Raw genomic sequence first — 26171 nt, forward strand, 5'->3', positions numbered from 1 at the left:
CTGATGAGCATGTGACTCACATACCCAGCATCAGTTCACCCTGCAATCCTCTCTCATGCTCATCAGATCTCCTCACATGTCCAATCCATCAGATGTCCCCATATTCCTCTTACATGCCCATCAATTCTCCCCACATTTTCCTCTCACATTAGATCTCCTTACATGCCTATCAGATTGGTTCAACTTCTCCTCACATGTTCATCAGATGTCCCCACATTCTCCTCACATGAAATCCTAGTGTCAGTGTCACCTGTTTCTTTTGGGTGCACTACCTGAGCCATGCAAATGGGCTTCATATACCCTAAACATGTGTACACCTTATACACCTTTCACTTGCTGGCACTGCACACAATGGGGGCACCTGTTTCTGCTGTGTGTATCACCAGCTCAATATGGGTATACCTCCAAACTCCTGAATGAGCATGCTGTCTGCTCACCTCCCAAACAAACTGCAGCACAGACAGCATGTTCATTCAGGAGTTTGGAGGTATACCCATATTGAGCTGGTGATACACACAGCAGAAACTGGTGCCCCCATTGTGTGCAGTGCCAGCAAGTGAAAGGTGTATAAGGTGTACACATGTTTAGGGTATATGAAGTCCATTTGCATGGCTCAGGTAGTGCTTCTGGTGACCAGAATCTGCTCATGGGAAGGTCTAGCAGATGAGTCATACATCTGAGCACGTTTGAATTATGCAGGTGTTATGGCTGCAGTGCCTTCAGGTCACATACATGTTGCATCGCTATATAGAACATGGCTGAGTAGTGTAAGTATTGTACTTATGTTTTCCTTTATGCAGATGCAGATGGCAGCTTCTCCTCCCTCAATGTTTAGTATGGAAGAGTTTCCCCCAGATGAACAAGGAGTCTCTGCCTGAAACAAATCCTCCATCTAGGCAGGGTGACCGTGCACAGGCCACCGGAGTTATCCTAACTTGAGACGGGGGAAACGTAATTCTCATGTATTGCAGTGACAGATGGTGGCCTAACTGGGTAATAACGTGTAATGGGTCCCTTGTCTCTGTAACCTCTGACAGGTTTCATTTTGCTCCCTGGTAGAGAGGACTTTGTGTTGTAGAGCTGCAGCAGCATTGTGGCCTTGTAGTGCTCTGTGCAGGGAGCTGTGTTATTATTGAGGCAGGACGGGGTGGTATGTGCAGATGTGTCCCTTCCTGCGACATAATTAGTACATCAGTCAGTTGGATTATGCAATCTGTACACAAGCAGGGATATCCCTAAAACCTGAAATGGTGGGGTGCCTCGAGGACAGCGTTTGGGAACCACTGAGTTAGAGAGTGCTCCATTTTCTGTTGTCATACCATGCATACTAAGTTACTCTGTTCTTTCTTGATATGAGCAAGTCACACAAACTTTGAAAAAAGGATAACACTGAAAACGAGTCCAGTTGGCAGGTCTACAAAGTGATTGTGTTCCTTTGACTTTGATAGATGCCCAGTAATGTTACCAGGATCTATCTGCAGCCAGTCCCTGGTTGAGCCACATTCCCCGGGGTTAGTGATGGATGTTGAATTAGAGAAACTGTGACCTCAACACAAACAGCAGGCTATACAAGGTAAACACAACAATGCAAGCGCATACATCACATCTATCAATATGTTTAAAGGATGCTCAACCTCATTGCCAAAAAAACCCCAAAAACAAACTCCTTTGCGTCCGGGAAGATATTTTAAAATAACCTGTTTATATGATATTGTTTAACATCTTAAGTCTGGTGTTAGAGTCACAGTTTGACAGATAATGCTATACTTTTTTTATTTTTAATTGCTACATGTTTTTCTATAGCTTTTATTTTTCCATAACACTTTGCAAGGGGAGTGGAGTCTTGTTGCCAGGTACAGTAACAAAAGTGCCCAAGTCATTGCCTAATGTGACAGCGTTATATAGAGTTTAAGCTAAAGGGAAGAGACTGGCATTGGTTTGTAACTAAGTAAGACTGAAAGGATCTATGTACCTGTGTGCTTGTGCAAGTGTTTAACAATTGTATCCGGTTGTTATACTGTGAATTCCATACAGTAGCTGCCAAATATCACTGGAAGTTATCCTCTTTGTCTATATCGGAGGAGAGCTGCATATTTTAGTTCCTCATTTGTATATTGAATGTTAATTTTTATAGTGATCTCTTTAGTTTTACTTGCATTACTTGCATATTTTGTCTGTAGTCATTAAGGTGCTTTCCACTAGGGTCAGATCAGTTCCATTACTAGTAGTAATATTTGTGTTTCAGGCAGAGGCTCCAAAATCAAACCTTAATCCAGAGTTTGATGCTGTGGGGTTTACAGTCGTCCTAATCACTTGCACATACCAGGCACAGGAGTTCATCTGAGTCTGCTATTTGCCAACAATGAGTACTCGGATCCTGAGCTTAGAGAGAAACGACCCTTGAAGCCAGACAACAAGTGCTGCCTAATTCTGTGCTAATTCTGAGCGGATGCTGGAGTTAACATGTTCCGCCACCGTGTGCAGGAGGTGTGCGGCTGATGAGGGCACTCATACTTGTGAAATGTCTGACAAAGACACTCATACTGGCACTGACAATATGCCGCCACGAGTAAAGAAGGCAAAATATTCAACATAATTCAAGAACATATGGTTGTGTGAATTCAATTGGCTTGTGAAAAGAGATGAATTCCACGGAGAATGCAAGCTTTGCCGATCTATGATTGACATCCAGTATGAGGGTAGGAGCGTGCTAACTGTACATTCTGAAAGCAAAAAGCACAAACTACAGTATGTGCTTTAGATAAAGATCGATCGCAATCAATTTTAAACTTTTTCCCAAAGAAATACTTAAAGGAAGAAGATACTATTGCTGCCATTGAGATTACTTCTGTCTATCATGGAATTAAACACCACCACAGTTTTAGCAGCCAAGATTGCACAAACTGTTCAGAACTTTATTTACAGATTCATCTTTAGCGAAAGAGATTTCTTGTGGGAGAACAAAATGTACCAGCATTTGTGAGAGTGTACTGTCTGTGGCCACTCAGGAATTGCTTTTGTGTGATTTAAAAGAAGCAGAATAATTTTCAATCGGAACAGGCTCTTCAAATAAAGCAATGTGAAAATGTTTCCAGTCATCGTGCAGTGTTTTAGCCAAGAATGTAGTGTAAAACAAGGACTTCTGGACTTTTACACTGACCCTAATGAAAAAAGTATTAACATTAAGGATCAACTTTGTCGAATCCTTCTCAAAACCAATTTGGATATCAAAATTTTTTCTTCACTTTCTGCAGATAATGCCTCTGTCAATTATGGTGTACACAATTCCGTATACTAAAAACATAAACTAGAAAACAAAAGAATTTTCAAAGCAAACTGTAAATGCCATATACTGCACAATCGCACAAAATTTGCTCTTAAGGCCATTAAATTTGATATCGAATCACTAGTGTTGAAAGTTTATAGTGAATTTTCAGCATATGCTAAACGAACGGAAACAGTGAAAAACGTTATCAGTTCTTTAATATTGAATACCGTGAAATTTTGCATCATGTCCCAACTTGGTGGCAGTTTGCTGCCAGCAATCGAATGTTTCCTTACAAATTGGCCAGCTTTGTGGGCATATTTTATTGAAGAAGGAGAAGAATGTAGCACAATTGTGTGGCAAGCATTCAAAGATGAAAACTTGCTAGCATTGTGCTACAGTTACTTTTTGCACAATGTTATGCAGATTTTTGACATTAACATTACATTTATTGAGAGGGATTCTGTAACCTGCACTGAAATACACGATATAATGCTTGACATTTATCAGAAGATCACTAATAGAAAGAGAGACAAATTTTTTGCCAGTTCGATAAATGGTATCTTAAACAAATTGAACGAAACGGGCAAGGGGACATTTTACTGAGAGGCAGATGTTTTCTTCGACCGGTGCCTAGTTTACCTCAATAAATGGTATGATTTGGTAAACTCGGAGTTCATGAAAATGGGCATACTTTCCATGAAGAATCCAATCTCATGGAATGATTTACAAGATTTGGCCAGCTCCTTGAAACTGAATACAATGGAAGATAAATTATATGAAGATTTTTGCATTTTGATAGAGGTTCAGGAAACTATTAAAAATTCAACTGAAAGAGTAGATTTGAAATGGGCTCAGTTTTTTCTCAAAACTTGATGAGGGAGTAGGTACAGAACTAAAAAAGATTGTATGTTTTGTTCTCTCCATCCCTGATTCAAATATTGCCTACGAGCGCACTTTAAGCATTGTAAATGATATTTGGCGTAAGGAGAGAAAACGTCTGGATGAAGCGCACACGAAAGCAGAGGTTCTGACTTTTGTAAACTTTAAAATGGACTGCAAAGAGTTCCACACATTTGTTTGTTCAAAGCCAGACATATTAAAGTCTGTGCATTCAAATGATAAAAATAGCTTTAAGAAGTAGAATACAAATTTATAAAAAAGGTGCGTACCAAACTGTTCTGGCCTTTTCAAAATTTGGTGTATTGCTAATAAAATACATACTGTATTTACTATTTTATAAATATGGTACATAATTTTAATTACATGAACATTGCTTGGTGTCAGGGGTGGGGGGTAGGTTTTTTTTTTTTTTTTGGGGGGGGGGGTGAGGATCTCCAGGAATGATGCATGAGGTGGCAACCCTAACTGTATTTGGTACTCAGGGACATGAATTGGAAACCCCTGGATTCTGGATTCCTCAACCTACAGTACATATACTAAAGCCCAGTGCTGCCGAGAGGGGAGGAGTGTTGGTGTGGCCCAGGTCCCACTGTCCCCCCTTCCCAGTTATAGGCAACGGCACTAGGAGCGGGGAGAGAGAGGAGTGACTGCAGCAGGCTCTCTGCTGTGTGCTGCGATGGGGGAGAGACAGCTGCAGTCACTCCTCTCTCTCCCTGATGTGCAGATGATTGATCGCACCCGGCCGCATGCCCTCCTGCCTGCCGCCTATCTGCCCCAATGCCGGTGCCCCCCTGTCCAGCACAAGGATTTGTAATATATCATAAGGAGGGCGGCTGGCCATATCTCCCCGCATTTGCCATGCTACCCTCCCATTACCCGGGCCCAACATAGCTGTGGGTGCCCCTGCTAAAGCCAAATATACAGTAGCTCTGATTTTGCCAAATGCTAAAAACCTCATGTAGGTACAAACATAAAGAAAACCATGGGTTTGTCTTGTATTGCCTCCCCCTTCCCTCCCATACCATTGAGGAACTTGATGTCCTCAAATACACAAGTATCTAGTCACATGATCACACAAAATATATTATATTCAGGTGCTGCTTTAGGCCAGATTTATCAATAGAATGTGCTTCTATTATATTTATAGAACACACAGCGTTATGTAAACTGTATTTATATAAGTTTCTAACTATCCTATAACATATTCTTTTTTACAAAAATCTGCCATCACTGCTTTTCTGTAAAGGTCATCGCAGTTTTTCAAGTTTACTCTTGGGGAGGTAGACAAGAGTGGGATGCCTGCTGAATTCAGACTTTTTTTTAAAGGAGCAATCACTTGCAAGGCACAACCATGCCTTGTAAGTGATTGTCCTTTTAAAAAATGTCTGTGCTCACCAAGAATCATGCACAGCCGCTGAATTCGGATGTTACTACATCCGACCCTTCATCGAACCTGCAGCATATTTACCAACAATTCCCATCCAGCCATTGCTCAGTCCCATCATTTACTTCTTCACTGGACAATTCTTTGAAAGAATATAATCTCACATACTTTATATTGGTTTGCAATGAATTTATTAGGTATTCATCTCAGGAATAGAAGAGTGAATGCAGATTTTGATTATAATGTAATACAGAGAGATAATAAATGTAAATTTCCTTGACACTGAAAAAAAGATTTCTTGGCAATTATTGATTTCATTAGAAGTTGACGAATTTCATTGTTGACAGTCGGTGAATCTGTAAAAGATAAAATTGTTATTAAACTGAGTACTCAATGAGATAATACTCAATAATCAAGTATTGTGGGAGCTTTGTAAACTGGTGTGAGCCAAAGAGGTAATTTGGTCCTTTTGTCACAAAGCGGGCAGCTTCTATAACCACATTTCTGACATTGTTGAAAGGCTGAATGACAGATTTGGCTCTGTGGCTTTAATTGTATATAAAGGAAAATATGTTAGATGTATGAACAAGCATGGGAATCAAAAGACCTCTAAAATGGGAGACATTCGATATGTCGGCAGTTGGGATCCCATCGCTCAGCATACCAGCGCCGGGATTCCGTCAGCCAGCATACTGACAACTATTCTCCCCCTTGTGGCGTCCACGACACCCCTGGAGAGAGAATAAATAGCGTGATGCGCGTAGCACGCCACCATGCCCACAAGGGGTTCTTTTGCGCTCGCCATGCTGCCGGCATTCCGGCGGTTGGGATCCCAGTGCTAGTATGCTGGGCGCTGGGATCCCGAGCATCGTTAAAACGTAGTACACCCCTCTGAAATTGCAAGGTTTTAAGCCTCTATTTTATCTAGTGATGAGCGGATTCGGTTTTACTCGGTTTTACTCGGTTCTCAAAACCGAATCTTATTGGCTATCCAAAACACGTGACATCAGTGAGTCAATAAGATTCGGTTTTGAGAACCGAGTAAAACCGAGTAAAACCGAATCCGCCCATCACTAATTTTATCAGAGTGCTAACATCGTATAATGCTTTATTTAAAATCCATTAACAAGCAAATCTAAAACAGGACACACTGGAGCGATAACCCATTGCAACAAATCGGATACCAGCTTTTATAATTCAAACTACGGTTTATGTTATGGTATTTATCTCTGCAATTTGAGGGTACAATGTATGATTCTGGTACAACATAATCTGGTGTCTTTTTATTTGCCATATGAGTCATTTATTTCCCCACAACTTAATTAGACTGAGGTTTCCCAATGATCCTTAAAGGGATGTTTTGGGTACGTTCATATAAGCATCATTATAAACTAAATGTTCATTAGATTATTTTGCAGCACCGTAAATAGATACACTCTGCAACCATTTATACCCCTTTTAGACTTGTATAAACTTCCTGGGTTATTGCATGTGAATGCGCATTAACCAGGGACTTTGCTTAGTCTGAAAGGGTCTTGAAGGAATATCCCAGGTAAAGCGTCCCGGCATTTCATCCCAGGTCGTGACCTGGGTAGAAGCAGGAACCGACCCGGATGCAGTGCAGTGTGAACGGGTAAGCCGGGTCAAGGTGACCTAACACCTGTTCTCTGCATAGGAGGAGGCGACTCTTGGAAATAATCATCTCCAAGTGCTGCCTCCTGTAGTGCCAGCAGTGACCTCACAAACCCAGCAATATGCCGGGTGGGGCCGCAAGTCTGAAAGGGGTCTCAAGCCAGGTTGCATCTGGGAAGCACCCGTGTACAAATTCCCGGTTGCAAACTTGCTCTGGGAATCTGAAAGGGGTATAAGTAGTGAACGTATTTTATGCATACTGTAAGATCTATGCTTTTGTACCTCGTATTAATGCAAAAAATGTATATACCCATGTCCATTATGTGTAGCAGTGAGCAAAAGAAAAGGAGAGGGAGAGAAAGAGAGCAAGAGAGAGACAAAGGGAGAGGGTGAGATGGAGAGAGGGAGAGAGAAAGAGAGCGATCGATCTGATTGGCAACACCTCCACTCCACTTTTTAAATTTAGAAGTTTAGTAAATCTACACCTTAGAAAGTGTACATTTGCATGTTTCTCTCTCTTTTTATTTTTTGCATGTGATTATTACTCCATACGCTACCACAAAAGAAAAAGAAAAAAATCTGCTTGTAATACTCCAGTAGAAAATCACAATGCTGGGCTGTTCATTGATGTGTGCAATACATTTGGTCCTTAAGGCGGTAAATAAAGTTTATCCCAAAAAAATCTTACTAGAAATCGCTAGCAAACCTAAATATGTTGCATTTAAGGAACCTTTTTTTTTTTTGCTTCATAACATGGAACTTACATAAACTTGTATTATTCTTCACAATAAATTCCCCAAAAGTCCTCCACCACCTGGCTTCTTACCAAGAAGGTCATCAATAGCTTTTGCCTGGTTATGAATAAATAAAATTACATTTATTATTATTATTATTGACAACTGCCATAATATACTGTATTTGGCCAATATTCATTGATATTTCAAAAATAAGTAGCAAACCCTTAATTAAAACATAAGTTAAAATGTTGAGCTTTTATTAAACATGGGACCCTTGGCATCATAAAACATTTGCTTACTCAATAAATTAGTTAACTTGCTTCGCCAAACTCCCCAATTTTGTTTTCATACAGTAGCTCTTTTATTTAATAGAAATGATCTCAGTAAATCTGTTTGCTATATTACATTATTGTATTGATAATTCTGTAACCAGAATAATTGTATACATTTAAAATTAATTTTACATTTAATCAATATATATTATAACTGAATAAAAATGAAAAGTCTATAAAGATAGAATATTTCTATAAACAGCAAAATCAACAATGCTTTGTAAACATGGAAAAAGTTTCAATGATGAAAGAAAGGATTGTGTTCTTAATAAATATCACCATAATTACCAGAACAGCCATGGTTTAGCTGTCCCATTAGTAAAACCATGTACTCCTTTGTGAATCCCACATATCGCACAGGTAAAAGAGGGGCATTTCCTGTGTAACAGGAATCCCCAATCCAGTGGATTGTAATCTCATACAAATAAAAAAAAACACTGTTTGCACAGATTTATCAAAGAGTGAAATGTTCTATTATCTGCAAATGCAGGTGTTTTTGCTGGTGGTAGGTTTTTTTTAATTTTCCTTTACACTATAGAGAAAAGGGTTGCTGCTGGTGAAAACCCCTACAGATGGTACAGATGTTTATGTGTACCACCACAATACTTGTTATGTTACAATACCTCCATTTCAGGATGGCAAAAACTGATCAAAATCACTTAAAAAACGCTGTATTCTTAGACTATATTATTTTTTCATATTTAATGTTTTTATACTTTAGAAAAAAATATTTTGAAATAAGTTTTGAATAGCTGAAATCTGGGTAAACTGTCTCAAGTGTCTACAGAGACTGGTTCAGTGAAGTGGTAAATGGGGAAGCGGTTAACATACCGCCAGTCGGGATCCCGGCAATCACAATACAGATACTGGAATCCTGACAAGCAGTGAAATGCCGATGCCGGAATCCTGGCAGCACAGGCTATTCTCCCTCTATGGGTGTCCACAACATCAATAGAGGGAGAACATAACCTGTGGCGAGCGCAGCGAGCCATCTTGCCTGCATCACGGTGAGTGCAGCGAGCCCGTAAGGAGCTTTCTATAACTCGCCTCGATGCCGGCATACTGGTGGCTGGGATGCTGCTGATGGTATACTGACAGACGCCATCCAGGCCACCGGTATATCATTCTGACTCCGGTAAATGAACTCTTACTGCTCTGGGCTAGTATCACTAAGGCAGATGATCATCACCTAGTTATATTCTTTTAGTTTCAAATCAGATTCACTGAGCCCATGATCTCAGAGTAGTTAATAATACTAGAGATGAGCGGGTTCAGTTCTCAGAGAACCGAACCCCCCCAAACATCACATTCCAAGCCAGAATCCGAGCCCAGCTTGGAACTTCCCACTGGACTCGGAAACCAAAACAAGGCAAAACATCATCATCCAACTGTCGGACTCTTTTGGATTCCATATAAACAGCTGCACGTCACTGCCATTTTAACTCTGGACTTGGAGAGTGAGGGAGACAGACCTCTGTCTCTCTCTGTGGGTGGTGGCATCGGGTAGGGTCAGTGTGTTCTCTGTAGGGGTGCTGTTCCAGTTCCTGTCACTGTGGTGTCAATGTGCTGTTAGGGGTGCTGTCCTGGCTGTCACTGGTGTTTCATGTGCTGTTATGGGTGCTGCAGCTGTACATGGGTGTTGTTGTCCTGGCTGTCACTGTGTTGTACAGGAGGCAGGGGCACTGTCCTCCTGTATGCAGTGAAAACACAGGGGTGTTGCCTGTAAAAATTCAGGGATACAGTGTAAATACATGTACACTGACCCTGTCTTTTATGTTGTACAAATTCTGGGGTGCAGTTAAAATAAATGTACACTGGCCCTGTCTTGTATGCTGTAGAAATTCTGGGGTGCAGTGAAAATAAATGTACACTGGCCCTTTCTTGTATGCTGTACAAATTCTGGGGTGCAGTGAAAATAAATGTACACTGGCCTTGTCTTGTATGCTGTAAATAATCTGGGGTGCTGCTGTGAAAATAAATGTACATGGGTCCTGTATGCTGTAAAAACACAGGGGTGCTGCTGTTAAAATAAACATACACTGGTCCTGTATGCTGTACTAAAAATATAGGGGTGCTGCTGTTGAAATAAAATTACACTGTTCCTGTATGCTGTAGTAAAAACACAGGGGTGATGCAGTTAAAATAAAAGTACACTGGTCCTGTATGCTTTAAAAATACAGGGGTGCTGCTGTTATAATAAAAGTACACTGGTCCTGTATGCTGTAGTAAAAATACAGGAGTGATGCTGTTAAAATAAAAGTACACTGGCTCTGTATGCTGAAAGATACAGGGGTGATGTTGTTAAAATAAAAGTACACTGGTCCTGTATGCTTTCAAAATACAGGGGTGCTGCTGTTAAAATAAAAGTACACTGGTCCTGTATGCTGTAGTAAAAATACAGGGGTGCTGCTGTTAAAATGAAAGTACACTGGCCCTGTATGCTGTAAAAATACAGGGTTGCTGCTGTTAAAATAAAAGTACACTGGTCCTGTATGATGTAAAATACAGGGGTTCTGCTGTTAAAATGAAAGTACACTGGTCCTGTATGTTGTAAAAATACAGGGGTACGGCTGTTAAAATAACAGTACACTGGTCCTGTATACTGTAAAAATACAGGGATGCTGCTGTTAAAATAAAAGTACACTGGTTCTGTGTGCTGCAGTAAAAATATAGGGGTGTTGCTGTTAAAATAAAAGTACACTGGCCCTGTATGCTTTAAAAATACAGGGTGGTGCTGTTAAAATAAAAGTACACTTGTCCTGTATGCTTTAAAAATTCAGGGGTGCTGCTGTTACAATAAAAGTACACTGGTCCTGTGTGCTGTAAAAATACAGGGTTGCTGCTGTTAAAATAAACATACACTGGTCCTGTATGCTTTACTAAAGATTTAGGGGTGCTGCTGTTGAAACAAAATTACACTGGTCCTGTATGCTGTAGTAAAAATACAGGTGTGATGCTGTTAAAATAAAAGTACACTGGTCCTGTATGTTTTAAAAATACAGGGGTGCTGCTGTTATAATAAAAGTACACTGGTCCTGTATGCTGTAGTAAAAATACAGGAGTGATGCTGTTAAAATAAAAGTACACTGGTTCTGTATGCTGAAAGATACAGGGGTGATGTTGTTAAAATAAAAGTACACTGGTCCTGTATGCTTTCAAAATACAGGGGTGCTGCTGTTAAAATAAAAGTACACTGGTCCTGTATGCTGTAGTAAAAATACAGGGGTGCTGCTGTTAAAATGAAAGTACACTGGCCCTGTATGCTGTGAAAATACAGGGTGCTGCTGTTAAAATAAAAGTACACTGGTCCTGTATGCTGTGAAATACAGGGGCGCTGCTGTTTTAATGAAAGTACACTGGTCCTATATACTGTAAAAATACAGGGGTGTTGCTGTTAAAATAAAAGTTCACTGGCCCTGTATGCTGTAAAAATACAGGGTGGTGCTGTTAAAATAAAAGTACACTTGTCCTGTATGCTTTAAAAATTCAGGGGTGCTGCTGTTACAATAAAAGTACACTAGTCCTGTATGCTGTAAAAACACAGGGTTGCTGCTGTTAAAATAAACATACACTGGTCCTGTATGCTTTACTAAAGATTTAGGGGTGCTGCTGTTGAAATAATATTACACTGGTCCTGTATGCTGTAGTAAAAATACAGGTGTGATGCTGTTAAAATAAAAGTACACTGGTCCTGTATGCTTTAAAAATACAGGGGTGCTGCTGTTATAATAAAAGTACACTGGTCCTATATGCTGTAGTAAAAATACAGGAGTGATGCTGTTAAAATAAAAGTACACTGGTTCTGTATGCTTTCAAAATACAGGGGTGCTGCTGTTAAAATAAAAGTACACTGGTCCTGTATGCTGTAGTAAAAATACAGGGGTGCTGCTGTTAAAATGAAAGTACACTGGCCCTGTATGCTGTGAAAATACAGGGTGCTGCTGTTAAAATAAAAGTACATTGATCCTGTATGCTGTAAAATACAGGGTTGCTGCTGTTTTAATGAAAGTACACTGGTCCTATATACTGTAAAAATACAGGGGTGCTGCTGTTAAAATAAAAGTACACTGGTTCTGTGTGCTGTAGTAAAAATACAGGGGTGTTGCTATTAAAATAAAAGTACACTGGCCCTGTATGCTGTAAAAATACGGGGTGGTGCTGTTAAAATAAAAGTACACTTGTCCTGTATGCTTTAAAAATTCAGGGGTGCTGCTGTTACAATAAAAGTACACTGGTCCTGTATACTGTAAAAATACTGGGGTGCGGCTGTTAAAATAAAAGTACACTGCACCTGCATGCTGTAAAATACAGGGGTACAGTGAAAGTAAATGTACACTGGCCTTGCCTTTTGAGCTGTAAAATTACAGGGGTGTTGTGAAAATACAGGGGTGCTGGTACTGTCCATGGCTGCGATATCTAGGCCTGGTCTTCACAACACTGTATGGGAAGAGGAGGCTCCTACCACCATTTGCACGCCCTCTGCAAGTACTGGGAGGAGCACCTCCAGTCCAGTTGCTGATATTGATATTGAGGCTGTCACTGTAGAAGTACACCAGGATGAGGAGGATATTAGTGTAGCTGGCGCTGAGGAGGAAGTTGACAATGAGGATTCTGATGGTGATGTGGTTTGTGTGAATAAGGCACCAGTGGAGACAGTTGTTGGCCATGGGATGAAAAAGTCCATTGTCATGCCTGGGCAAAATACCAAAAAAAGCCACCCCTTTGGTGTGGAATTATTTCTCCACAGGTGTCACGCCATTGATTGCCTTTGTCAATCCATAATAAGTAGGGGTAAGGACGTTAACCACTTAGGAACATCCTTCCTTATACGATACCTGTAGTGCATTCATCATAAGTCATTGTCAAGTTCAGAAACTTTGGGTAATAGCATAAGCAGTCCACTGACACCTAAATGATGTGGTATGTTTGAATATTATTTCTCTGTGAGGATGTAAACACTGAAAGGGGGAATCTGAGGATGAGGATGACATATTGCCACTGTAGAGCCAGTTTGCACAAGGAGAGATTAATTGCTTCTTTTTTGTTGGGGCCCCAAACAAACCAATCATTTCAGCCACAGTTGTGTGGCACACCCTGTCGATATAATTGATGTTTGTAAAAGTGTGCTTCCTATGCTGTATAAATACAGATGTGCTGCCGTATAATTCTAGTGGTGCTGCTGTACTTGGTTTAAATGAAAGCCTAGAACACATATGAAACAAGCTTAAACAACACAAACATATTTTTGAAAACATAGCCACAAAGGTGGTAATGGAAATTGCAATTTTGATGAAGTGTTTCCCAATGAGACCACATTTGTGGCCAAAATCAGTCAATCTCAGAAGAGACAGAATCATAATCCAGCGCAACTGCAGGAGAGGTAGAAGAGAGATTTTCAGCTGGAGTATTAGAGAGAGGTTCTTATCAATTATTTCATGTTAGGGATTCACTCAAATGAATGGCTCCATTAGTCAACCTTAATTTTGATTTATTATTAATGTTCCACATTTTGGGATTATTTATTTACAGGATGTGCATTTGTTGTACAGGGTTCTTTTCCTATGGGCTGCATAGGGCTGTCGCAAGACCTTGCGGTGTTAAACAGAATTTCAGTGATCCTGCATTGCATCAGCTTTCCATTGCACTGCAGCACTAGATGGGCCAGGAGCTGCTGTGAGGCACAAACAGTTACTGAATAAGGCCCAGTATGGAATCTCATGGTGGCTTACAGCCAGGAAGATGTCTCGCTTGCCAGACTGTGGCATGCTGTGGGCACAGAGGTTAGCATTGTTCCTCCCACAGTCCTGCTTATAGTATGAAATGATTTTTGACTGTTGAGTGGTAAGATCCACTAGGCACGGGCTCAATAGCAAAAAATTCACTGCACAGTCCTCCTTAGTACTGTACTGAACCCACCCGAACTCAACTTGTCCCATCTGGGGCTGCTGTGGGGGCTCAGGAGGGGCTGCTAAAACTTCTAAGGCTGCTTTATTTAAAAATTAAATATGAAAAAAATAAGAAGACAGACAGGTTTGCTCACATGCGTGTAACTGGGACACACAGGTATGCTCACATGCGTGTAACTGGGAGCTGTGAAAAACAAAAATAAGGCATCTGCCACAAAATATGTAAATAAAAATGCAATAAAAAATTGATAAAAAGAAACCCACGAGATTTTAACAAAATAAGTCTCCAGACTGCATGGAGGGGAAAATATCCAACCTTGATCCTTGCCTCTTCTCATAATGTGAAAAGTCATCAAATATGTAGGTGGTATGTTTTTAGCTATCTATGATTTGGAGCATTTGATGAGCTTTTTCCAGGGGGACCACCTGTTTTCTGAAATGATGGGTTTATTAAACTGTGCATGTCCTGTTTAAATAACATAAGGGTGGGTGGGAGGGCCAAGGACAATTCCATAGTGCGCCTCTTTTTTATCTTTGCAATATGTGCTCTTTGGGGCCTAGTTTGTAAAACTGCTATACTGTCTGCAATGCAGTGCCACTCCTAGATGGGCATGGTGTTTTTGCCGCCTACTTGTGTCACTTAGCTTAGTCATCCAGCTACCTCGGTGCAACCTTTTGGCCTAAAAACAATGGCCCTCATTCCGAGTTGATCGGTCGCAAGGCGAATTTAGCAGAGTTACACACGCTAAGCCGCCGCCTACTGGGAGTGAATCTTAGCTTCTTAAAATTGCGACCGATGTATTCGCAATAATGCGATTACTAACTACTTAGCAGTTTCAGAGTAGCTCCAGACTTACTCTGCCTGTGCGATCATTTCAGTGCTTGTCGTTCCTGGTTGACGTCACAAACACACCCAGCGTTCGCCCAGGCACTCCCACCGTTTCTCCGGCCACTCCTGCGTTTTTTCCGGAAACGGTAGCGTTTTCAGCCACACGCCCCTGAAACGCCGTGTTTCCGCCCAGTAACACCCATTTCCTGTCAATCACATTACGTTCGCCGGAGCGAAGAAAAAGCCGTGAGTAAAAATACTTTCTTCATAGTAAAGTTACTTGGCGCAGTCGCAGTGCGAACTTTGCGCATGCGTACTAAGCGGATTTTCACTGCGATGCGATGAAAAATACCGAGCGAACAACTCGGAATGAGGGCCTATATTGTGAGGTGTTCAGAATAGACTGGAAATGAGTAGAAATGAATGTTATTGAGATTAATAATACCGTAGGATCACAATTACCCCCAAACTCTGTGATTTTAGCTGTTTTTATGTATCTTTTTAAAAAAAACATTTAGATCCAAAACCAAAATCCAAAAGGGTGGTTTTGGCAAAACCAATCCAGATCCAAAACACGAATGGAGATCCAGATCCAAAACCAAAACGCAAAACCAAAACGCAAAACCTGAAAAGTGTCCACAGCACATCTCTAGAACTTCATACTATTCCTACTGTAATTCTAATTTTTTGCCAATGAGTGCAGGTTACATCTCCGATAATAAGTAGGATTGTAATTTGAGAATTAATGTTTTGGAAATAGGGCAGGGTGCTGTTGGTACCAGTACCAACATTTAAGAAAAGGGAGGGCAATACAGTTACCTTCCACTACAACATATTCATTTATTTTTATTTAGTTCAATTTACCTTTTGTCTTTAAATGTATTTTTTTTCATACCATATTTATATTGAGTTTTAATAGTAATGGATATAGGCAGGTACAGAAAAAAAGTGGAGACAGGGGGAAGGGGTTGACGGTACACACAAATGAGCAAAGAGCATACAAAATGCATCTAGGTCCAAGATAAAAATCACATGGAAATACATACGAATCAATGTACATAGTAATATAATGATATAATAATATAGTAGAAGAAGAAAATGTCAAGTTACCGGCTTGATCATATGCATGCACAGAAGAATATACAATTACTGGTTCATATCCAGTGAGAACGGTCTACCGGCCAGCCCAGGGGCTCTCATTAACCAATAATTGCTCCACAGGAACCAGCGCAGCCAGTGACAAGTGGCTGAAGAGTAATAAGTAGCCCCTGCTGTTTCAAACTCATAATGGGATTGGGTCATATTTCCGATAGCTTCAATAGTGGGGACAGTTTGTGTATGCCAGTGATGGGCTAACAGAAGTTTTGCTGCAATAAGTACTGTGTATGGCCCATTATGTATCAGTCGTTCGGCGTAAAGGTCACCAAAATATACATGGCGCAGAGCTAACTTCGGATGAGGGGATACCGGAAATCCTAGGACTCTTGAGATAAGTGTAAACACCAAGTTCCATAGGCTAGTAATTGTGGGGCATGACCAAGAAATATGTAACAAGTTAACGTTCACACATTGCCACAATTTCGCCAACATAGGTTGGAGATAGAGGGTTGCATGGCGTGTAGGCGTGCAGGTGTTAAATATAAACAGGTAAGAAGTTTGTAAAATAATTCAGCATGGGACAAGCATCTCCACAGTCAAAACTGGTTTGAAATATTGATTTCCAGTCCTCATCTGAAATAGTACAGGCTAAATCAGCTTCCCAATCAACCTGGGACATGAATTTCTTGAGGGATTGAGATCCAGTCGCAAGATTATACCACCGCGTGATACACCCCCTACTATCCTTTTTAATAAGTAAATCATGCACATATTTAGGTATGGTGGATACTCCACCGGGAGACCGTGTGGGTCCTGACAACCAATTTCTTAATTGGAGAAATTTGTAAAAGTCCTTATGAGACAAGGAGAATTGTGATTGTATTTGATTAAAAGGCAGTAAAGGGCCCGCCACGGTCACCTCACGGAGACACCACCCCTCTGGACATCCATGTGTCAAACAGAAGATCCAGTATGACAGGCCAGACCCCTTAGTGAAAGGTCAGTGGAAGGGAGGGAGACCTCAGTCATTTTGGATACAAGTTCTAGCCACGCCCTGCACGTGGATTGTACCACACTGGACCCAATGGCCACATTTCCCTTCAGTTGCTGGAACCCACAGCACATCATCCAAAGGGAATTGGGATAATAATCCTTGCTCCAGGTACTCCCAAAATTTAGGTTCATCATGATCAGTCCACGCTCCCATCTGGGCAAGGACACAAGCTAGAGGATAAGACCACAAATCTGTGTGTGTGTGTGTGTGTGTGGGGGGGGGGCATTCTGCAGTCCATGTGTGTTTGTGTGATGTGCTGAAAGGAAAAGGGGAAGGGATTGTTGTTGCACAGGAAACAATGGAGGTCATTTCGAGTTGATCGTTCACTAGCAGTTTTTAGCAGCTGTGCAAACGCATTGTCGCCGCCCACTGGGGAGTGTATTTTTGCTTTGCAGATGTCCGAACGCTTGTGCAGCAGAGCGCCTGCAAAATCTTTTTGTGCAAAACAAGACCAGTCCTGTAGTTATTCCTTGTGTGCTTTGATTCTAATGACGGAGGGACGGCTTTTGACGTCACACACCCGCCCAGCGAACGCCCAGCCACGCCTGTGTTTTTCCAAACACTCACTGAAAACGGTCAGTTGACACCCAGAAACGCCCACTTCATGTCAATCTTCCTGCGTTCAGCCGTGCAACAGGAATGTTCTTTAGACTGTGCAAACCCACGATGCTCATTGTACCTGTACGACGCGTATTGCGCATTGCAGAAATGCAGATTTTTAGCCTGATCGCTGCGAACAACGGCAGCTAGCGATCAACTCGGAATGACCCTCACTGTCTCTATGTTTCTTTGTTATGTATTTGAGTATTTAAAACCCCTAATGTCAATTGTTTATAACATTTGATATCCGTTGTTGGGGTTGCTACCACAGATCATGTAATTGTTGAGAAAAAACACAAAAGGAGGAGGATCTGTTTCCGGTGCACTATAGATTTAAAACATAACTTTTAATCAGTTATTAAAATAAATTATGTTTATTATTTCATCTGAAATCTAACAGATGAATTGTATGCGATTGCAAGATTTCAGATGAAATAATAAACACAATTTATTTTAATAACTGACTAAAAGTCATATTTTAAATCTATAGTGCACCGGAAACAGATCCCTTTTCCTCTTTTTGTGTTTGTGTGATGTGCAGTCTAAAGGGGGGTACTCACGGAGCGATATTCTAAGCAATCTGACTAGATTGCTTAGAATATCGGCAGGATCGCTCCGTGTGTAGCCCCCTCGGCGATAGCGATGCGCGGCCCCGCACATCGCTATCGCCGCTGCTAGATTGGCCTGCATGCAGGCCAATCTAGCGGGTCGCTCACTTCACCCGCTGGGTGAAGTGAGCGGCCCCCCCGTCTCCCCCCGCACGCTCAGCACAGATCGCGCTGTGCTGAGCGGCAGGAGAGATGTGTGCTGAGCGGTTCGCTCAGCACGCATCTCTCCTTGATCGGCCCGTGAGTACTGGGCTTAAGTGTGTGTGTGAGGGAGGGAGCAATTTGCATTCAGTGCATGTGTAGGGAAAGGGGACAGTCTGCACAGGACCTTAACTACCTGTGGGCTGATGGTGCTACACACCATCTGCATCCAACCCGATTGGCCACCGACAGCTGCAGCTCTGCCCACTATAACATATAAAGTAACATTGTGCCCGGCTTGTCTGCCGGACGCACAGCAGGTGCCCGCTGATATATATTCTAGCTGCCTGCGCCAGTGCCGTAACTAGGCATTTTAGCGCTGTGTGCAAGAAACGACAGTGGCGCCCCCCACCCCATGTAAGATAGGGGCAGTGCGCGCCGGAGGCGTGCAAAAAAATTATAGGGGCGTGGCTTCACGGGGAAGGGGCGTGGCCACAAAATAATAGCAATTCATACTACGGTGCACAGTAGTCTACATTATTCAAATTACGCTGCACAGTAGCGCCACTACACCAGGTAGAGCCCCTTTTATACATTACAGCAGACAGTGTCCCCCTTTTTACACATTGCGGCAGCCAGTCCCCCTTTTTACACATTGCGGCAGCCAGTCTCCCTTTTTACACATTGCGGCAGCCAGGGCCCATTCTTACACATTGCGGCAGCCAGGCCCCCTTTTTACACATTGTGGCAGATAGACCCTTTTTTTACACATTGCGGCAGCCAGTCCCCCTTTTTATACATTGCGGCAGATAGACCCTTTTTACACATTGCGGCAGCCAGTCCCCCTTTTTACACATTACAGCAGCCAGTCTCCCTTTTAACACATTGCGGCAGCCGGTCCTTCTTTTTACACATTGCGGCAGACAGCGTCCCTTTTTTACAATTACAGCAGACAGCGTCCCCGTTTTTACACATTACGGCAGACGGTGTCCCCCTTTATACACATTGCGGCAGCCAGTCCCCCTTTTTACACATTACGGCAGCCAGTCCCCCTTTTTACACATTGCGGCAGATAGACCCTTTTTACACATTGCGGCAGCCAGCCCCATTTTACACATTGCGGCAGCCAGGAACCCATTTTACACATTGCGGCAGCCAGTCCCCATTTTTTACACATTGCGGCAGCCAGTCCCATTTTACACATTGCGGCAGCCAGTCCCATTTTACACATTGCGGCAGCCATCCCCCTTTTTTACACATTGCGGCAGCCAGTCCCATTTTTTACACATTGCGGCAGCCAGTCCCATTTTTTACACATTGCGGCAGCCAGTCCCATTTTTTACACATTGCGGCAGCCAGTCCCATTTTACACATTGCGGCAGCCAGTCCCATTTTTTACACATTGCGGCAGGCGGTGTCCGAGAGAGAGACAGAGAGAGAGAGACAGAGAGAGAGAGAGAGAGAGATAGAGAGAGAGAGAGAGAGAGAGAGGGGGGGGGGTATACTTACCTTCTCCCCGCTGACAGGCTCCTCGTGCTGCTCCCTCGGTGCAGGCAGTGAGATGAGAAGGAGGAGGAGGGAGGGGGAGCAGGGAGCCGCAGCAGCGCTATGTTATTGGTAGTAAGCGCCGCTGCAGCATCCCCCTCTCCTTCTGTATTGGCTGCCGGGTAGCCAATACGGAAGGAGAGGGGGATGCTGCAGCGGCGCTTACTACCAATAACATAGCGCTGCTGCGGCTCCCTGCTCCCCCTCCCTCCTCCTTCTCCGCTGCCTCTGGCGCTGATGTCTTCTAGCTTCACAGCGCGGCGCACGGCGCAGAGACTTAGAGGCGGCATGTAATGAGTCAATTTGACTCATTACATGCCGCTGGCCGTGCGCCCCCAGGGCAACTGCGCTTTGTGCCAAGCCCCCTTGGCACACACGTAGTTACGGCTCTGGCCTGCGCAATCATCACATAGGTACTGCTGCGTATGTGTTAGTCTCTCTCTCTCTCTCTCCTCCCTACCACTCTCTCTGTCTCTCTACCTGCCACCTTTCTTTCCTTTCTACCCTATCTCTCCCTCCCTCTCTCTTTTGTGACTCTACCTTCTGTAATCTGTAAAAGGAGACACTGCCTGACGTAACGTGTAAAAGGGGGATCTACCTGGTGTAATATGTGTGATAGGGGCTCTACCTGGAGTAATGTGTAAAAGGGGCTCTACCTGGCATAATGTGTGACTGGCTCTACCTGGCATAATGTGTGACAGGGACTCTACCTGCCATAATGTGTAAAAGGGGCTCTACCTGGCACAATGTGTGACAGACTCTACCCGGAGGTATATGTAAAAGGGGACTCTACCTGGTGTAATGTGTGTAGATGGCGCTACTGTGCGACGTCATTTGAATAATGGGGACTGCTGTGCAGCGTAATATGAATTGGTATTATTTTGTGGCCACGCCCCTTCCCCATAAAGCCACATCCCTATATTTTTAACCCTCACTGGCCCTGTTTTACATATGCAGGGGGGCGCTGATGCTGGTTCTTGCACACAGTGGTAAAATGTATAGTTACGGCACTGCTGATGGGTATAAGTAGAATTCTCACCAGCACAGACAGCGGTGTGTTAGCTGGATCGTCCTCTCCCAGCCTCGTGCTGGAGGAAAGGTCACTGGCCTTATTCGACCAGAGCCGGCCCCTCCTGTATTATGTTCTGGGCATGCGGCTCAGGAGCGTGGCTGGCCGGGGCTGCGGTGCAGGAAGCGGGCCATGTGAGTGCTGGACTCCGGCTGCCATCCCGCAGGCCCGGGGACTTCTCGGAAATCCAGCACCGGTCTCTCCTCCCCATGGCAGGCTCAGGCATTAGCCACAAGATAACAGCCTCTCAGCAGCCTGGGGGCCAGACAGCAGCTCCAGCCATGGAGGGGGGAGCGGCCCAGCGGCAGCACCAGCAGCACTAACATAGCAGCGATCACTGGGATCGAGAGGACACGGCTCCCCGTACTCCTCGCTCACATTGCTCTCTTCATTGCCACACTTCAGCGGCTAATGCCTTATGGCACTATATTAAACTGCACACCCCCTGTCTGTCATCTGTCATTACCATGTGCATCTATATAATTAATGTACGTGTGTGTGTATATATATATATATGTGTGTGTATTTATATGTGTGTACACCCGTCCCTCTCCCACCTCCGGCTCCCCTGCACCCTCCCCTGCCCCACCTGCAGCAATAAAAATATTGCACGCCCTAAGGGCATGCAAGGGATAAGGGGGCGTCCCCTTGCGATGGTGTGAAGAGCGCCTGTAGGGTGCGAATAATAACCAAGTATTTAATAAAAAGAGAATTAAAGTATATAGTAAGTGATTAGGGAGTAAAGGGGGGTATTGACGAGAGAGATGTGTGCTGAGCGATCTTAACACAGACCGCTCAGCACACATCTCTCCACCCGCTCAGCACAGTGCGATGTGCTGAGCGAGAGGGGGGACGGACGGGGGTTCGCTCACTTCACATGCTGGGGGGCATGCACACTGCAGATCCGTGCTTAAAATCTAAGCATTCTAGTCAGCTTGCTTAGATTTTAAACACGGATCTCTCCGTATGTTCCCCCCTTAAGATAGGGATAGTCCTAGATAAATAAAGTAACTTTGTCAGAATCATCATTTTCAAAACTTATCCAAGACACATGTTGCATCATCCATTCCGTAAGCAAAAATTATACGTAGAACGTAGAGATGAGCGCCTGAAATTTTTCGGGTTTTGTGTTTTGGTTTTGGGTTCGGTTCCGCGGCCGTGTTTTGGGTTCGAACGCGTTTTGGCAAAACCTCACCGAATTTTTTTTGTCGGATTCGGGTGTGTTTTGGATTCGGGTGTTTTTTTCAAAAAACACTAAAAAACAGCTTAAATCATAGAATTTGGGGGTCATTTTGATCCCAAAGTATTATTAACCTCAAAAACCATAATTTACACTCATTTTCAGTCTATTCTGATTACCTCACACCTCACAATATTATTTTTAGTCCTAAAATTTGCACCGAGGTCGCTGTGTGAGTAAGATAAGCGACCCTAGTGGCCGACACAAACACCGGGCCCATCTAGGAGTGGCACTGCAGTGTCACGCAGGATGTCCCTTCCAAAAAACCCTCCCCAAACAGCACATGACGCAAAGAAAAAAAGAGGCGCAATGAGGTAGCTGTGTGAGTAAGATTAGCGACCCTAGTGGCCGACACAAACACCGGGCCCATCTAGGAGTGGCACTGCAGTGTCACGCAGGATGTCCCTTCCAAAAAACCCTCCCCAAACAGCACATGACGCAAAGAAAAAAAGAGGCGCAATGAGGTAGCTGACTGTGTGAGTAAGATTAGCGACCCTAGTGGCCGACACAAACACCGGGCCCATCTAGGAGTGGCACTGCAGTGTCACGCAGGATGTCCCTTCCAAAAAACCCTCCCCAATCAGCACATGATGCAAAGAAAAAGAAAAGAAAAAAGAGGTGCAAGATGGAATTGTCCTTGGGCCCTCCCACCCACCCTTATGTTGTATAAACAAAACAGGACATGCACACTTTAACCAACCCATCATTTCAGTGACAGGGTCTGCCACACGACTGTGACTGATATGACGGGTTGGTTTGGACCCCCCCCAAAAAAGAAGCAATTAATCTCTCCTTGCACAAACTGGCTCTACAGAGGCAAGATGTCCACCTCATCTTCACCCTCCGATATATCACCGTGTACATCCCCCTCCTCACAGATTATCAATTCGTCCCCACTGGAATCCACCATCTCAGCTCCCTGTGTACTTTGTGGAGGCAATTGCTGCTGGTCAATGTCTCCGCGGAGGAATTGATTATAATTCATTTTAATGAACATCATCTTCTCCACATTTTCTGGATGTAACCTCGTACGCCGATTGCTGACAAGGTGAGCGGCGGCACTAAACACTCTTTCGGAGTACACACTTGTGGGAGGGCAACTTAGGTAGAATAAAGCCAGTTTGTGCAAGGGCCTCCAAATTGCCTCTTTTTCCTGCCAGTATAAGTACGGACTGTGTGACGTGCCTACTTGGATGCGGTCACTCATATAATCCTCCACCATTCTATCAATGTTGAGAGAATCATATGCAGTGACAGTAGACGACATGTCCGTAATCGTTGTCAGGTCCTTCAGTCCGGACCAGATGTCAGCATCAGCAGTCGCTCCAGACTGCCCTGCATCACCGCCAGCGGGTGGGCTCGGAATTCTGAGCCTTTTCCTCGCACCCCCAGTTGCGGGAGAATGTGAAGGAGGAGATGTTGACAGGTCGCGTTCCGCTTGACTTGACAATTTTGTCACCAGCAGGTCTTTCAACCCCAGCAGACCTGTGTCTGCCGGAAAGAGAGATCCAAGGTAGGCTTTAAATCTAGGATCGAGCACGGTGGCCAAAATGTAGTGCTCTGATTTCAACAGATTGACCACCCGTGAATCCTTGTTAAGCGAATTAAGGGCTGCATCCACAAGTCCCACATGCCTAGCGGAATCGCTCCCTTTTAGCTCCTTCTTCAATGCCTCCAGCTTCTTCTGCAAAAGCCTGATGAGGGGAATGACCTGACTCAGGCTGGCAGTGTCTGAACTGACTTCACGTGTGGCAAGTTCAAAGGGCATCAGAACCTTGCACAACGTTGAAATCATTCTCCACTGCACTTGAGACAGGTGCATTCCACCTACTATATCGTGCTCAATTGTATAGGCTTGAATGGCCTTTTGCTGCTCCTCCAACCTCTGAAGCATATAGAGGGTTGAATTCCACCTCGTTACCACTTCTTGCTTCAGATGATGGCAGGGCAGGTTCAGTAGTTGTTGGTGGTGCTCCAGTCTTCTGTACGTGGTGCCTGTACGCCGAAAGTGTCCCGCAATTTTTCTGGCCACCGACAGCATCTCTTGCACGCCCCTGTCGTTTTTTAAAAAATTCTGCACCACCAAATTCAAGGTATGTGCAAAACATGGGACGTGCTGGAATTTGCCCATATTTAATGCACACACAATATTGCTGGCGTTGTCCGATGCCACAAATCCACAGGAGAGTCCAATTGGGGTAAGCCATTCCGCGATGATCTTCCTCAGTTGCCGTAAGAGGTTTTCAGCTGTGTGCGTATTCTGGAAAGCGGTGATACAAAGCGTAGCCTGCCTAGGAAAGAGTTGGCGTTTGCGAGATGCTGCTACTGGTGCCGCCGCTGCTGTTCTTGCGGCGGGAGTCCATACATCTACCCAGTGGGCTGTCACAGTCATATAGTCCTGACCCTGCCCTGCTCCACTTGTCCACATGTCCGTGGTTAAGTGGACATTGGGTACAACTGCATTTTTTAGGACACTGGTGAGTCTTTTTCTGACGTCCGTGTACATTCTCGGTATCGCCTGCCTAGAGAAGTGGAACCTAGATGGTATTTGGTAACGGGGGCACACTGCCTCAATAAATTGTCTAGTTCCCTGTGAACTAACGGCGGATACCGGACGCACGTCTAACACCAACATAGTTGTCAAGGACTCAGTTATCCGCTTTGCAGTAGGATGACTGCTGTGATATTTCATCTTCCTCGCAAAGGACTGTTGAACAGTCAATTGCTTACTGGAAGTAGTACAAGTGGGCTTACGACTTCCCCTCTGGGATGACCATCGACTCCCAGCGGCAACAACAGCAGCGCCAGCAGCAGTAGGCGTTACACGCAAGGATGCATCGGAGGAATCCCAGGCAGGAGAGGACTCGTCAGAATTGCCAGTGACATGGCCTGCAGGACTATTGGCATTCCTGGGGAAGGAGGAAATTGACACTGAGGGAGTTGGTGGGGTGGTTTGCGTGAGCTTGGTTACAAGAGGAAGGGATTTACTGGTCAGTGGACTGCTTCCGCTGTCACCCAAAGTTTTTGAACTTGTCACTGACTTATTATGAATGCGCTGCAGGTGACGTATAAGGGAGGATGTTCCGAGGTGGTTAACGTCCTTACCCCTACTTATTACAGCTTGACAAAGGGAACACACGGCTTGACACCTGTTGTCCGCATTTCTGGTGAAATACCTCCACACCGAAGAGCTGATTTTTTTGGTATTTTCACCTGGCATGTCAACGGCCATATTCCTCCCACGGACAACAGGTGTCTCCCCGGGTGCCTGACTTAAACAAACCACCTCACCATCAGAATCCTCCTGGTCAATTTCCTCCCCAGCGCCAGCAACACCCATATCCTCCTCATCCTGGTGTACTTCAACACTGACATCTTCAATCTGACTATCAGGAACTGGACTGCGGGTGCTCCTTCCAGCACTTGCAGGGGGCGTGCAAATGGTGGAAGGCGCATGCTCTTCACGTCCAGTGTTGGGAAGGTCAGGCATCGCAACCGACACAATTGGACTCTCCTTGTGTATTTGGGATTTCGAAGAATGCACAGTTCTTTGCTGTGCTGCTTTTGCCAGCTTGAGTCTTTTCATTTTTCTAGCGAGAGGCTGAGTGCTTCCATCCTCATGTGAAGCTGAACCACTAGCCATGAACATAGGCCAGGGCCTCAGCCGTTCCTTGCCACTCCGTGTGGTAAATGGCATATTGGCAAGTTTACGCTTCTCCTCCGACAATTTTATTTTAGGTTTTGGAGTCCTTTTTTTACTGATATTTGGTGTTTTGGATTTGACATGCTCTGTACTATGACATTGGGCATCGGCCTTGGCAGACGACG

General features: G+C 43.9%; 1 protein-coding gene across 1 annotated transcript in view; it reads right to left on the reverse strand.

Annotated features, from left to right (window-relative positions):
* Nucleotides 1-5734: 5734 nt before the first annotated feature.
* Nucleotides 5735-26171, reverse strand: part of LOC134956772 (uncharacterized) — an 80139-nt gene continuing 59702 nt past the window's right edge. The window contains exons 15-16 of the mRNA XM_063938734.1: nt 7949-8035; nt 5735-5908 (exon numbers count right to left, since the gene is read on the reverse strand). Of these exons, the coding sequence (XP_063794804.1) occupies nt 7967-8035 (69 nt within the window). The 3' untranslated portion in view covers nt 5735-5908; nt 7949-7966. The remainder of the gene's footprint in view (nt 5909-7948; nt 8036-26171) is intronic.

Source organism: Pseudophryne corroboree, chromosome 9 (assembly GCF_028390025.1).
Source record: "Pseudophryne corroboree isolate aPseCor3 chromosome 9, aPseCor3.hap2, whole genome shotgun sequence".
NCBI classification, from domain to species: domain Eukaryota; kingdom Metazoa; phylum Chordata; class Amphibia; order Anura; family Myobatrachidae; genus Pseudophryne; species Pseudophryne corroboree.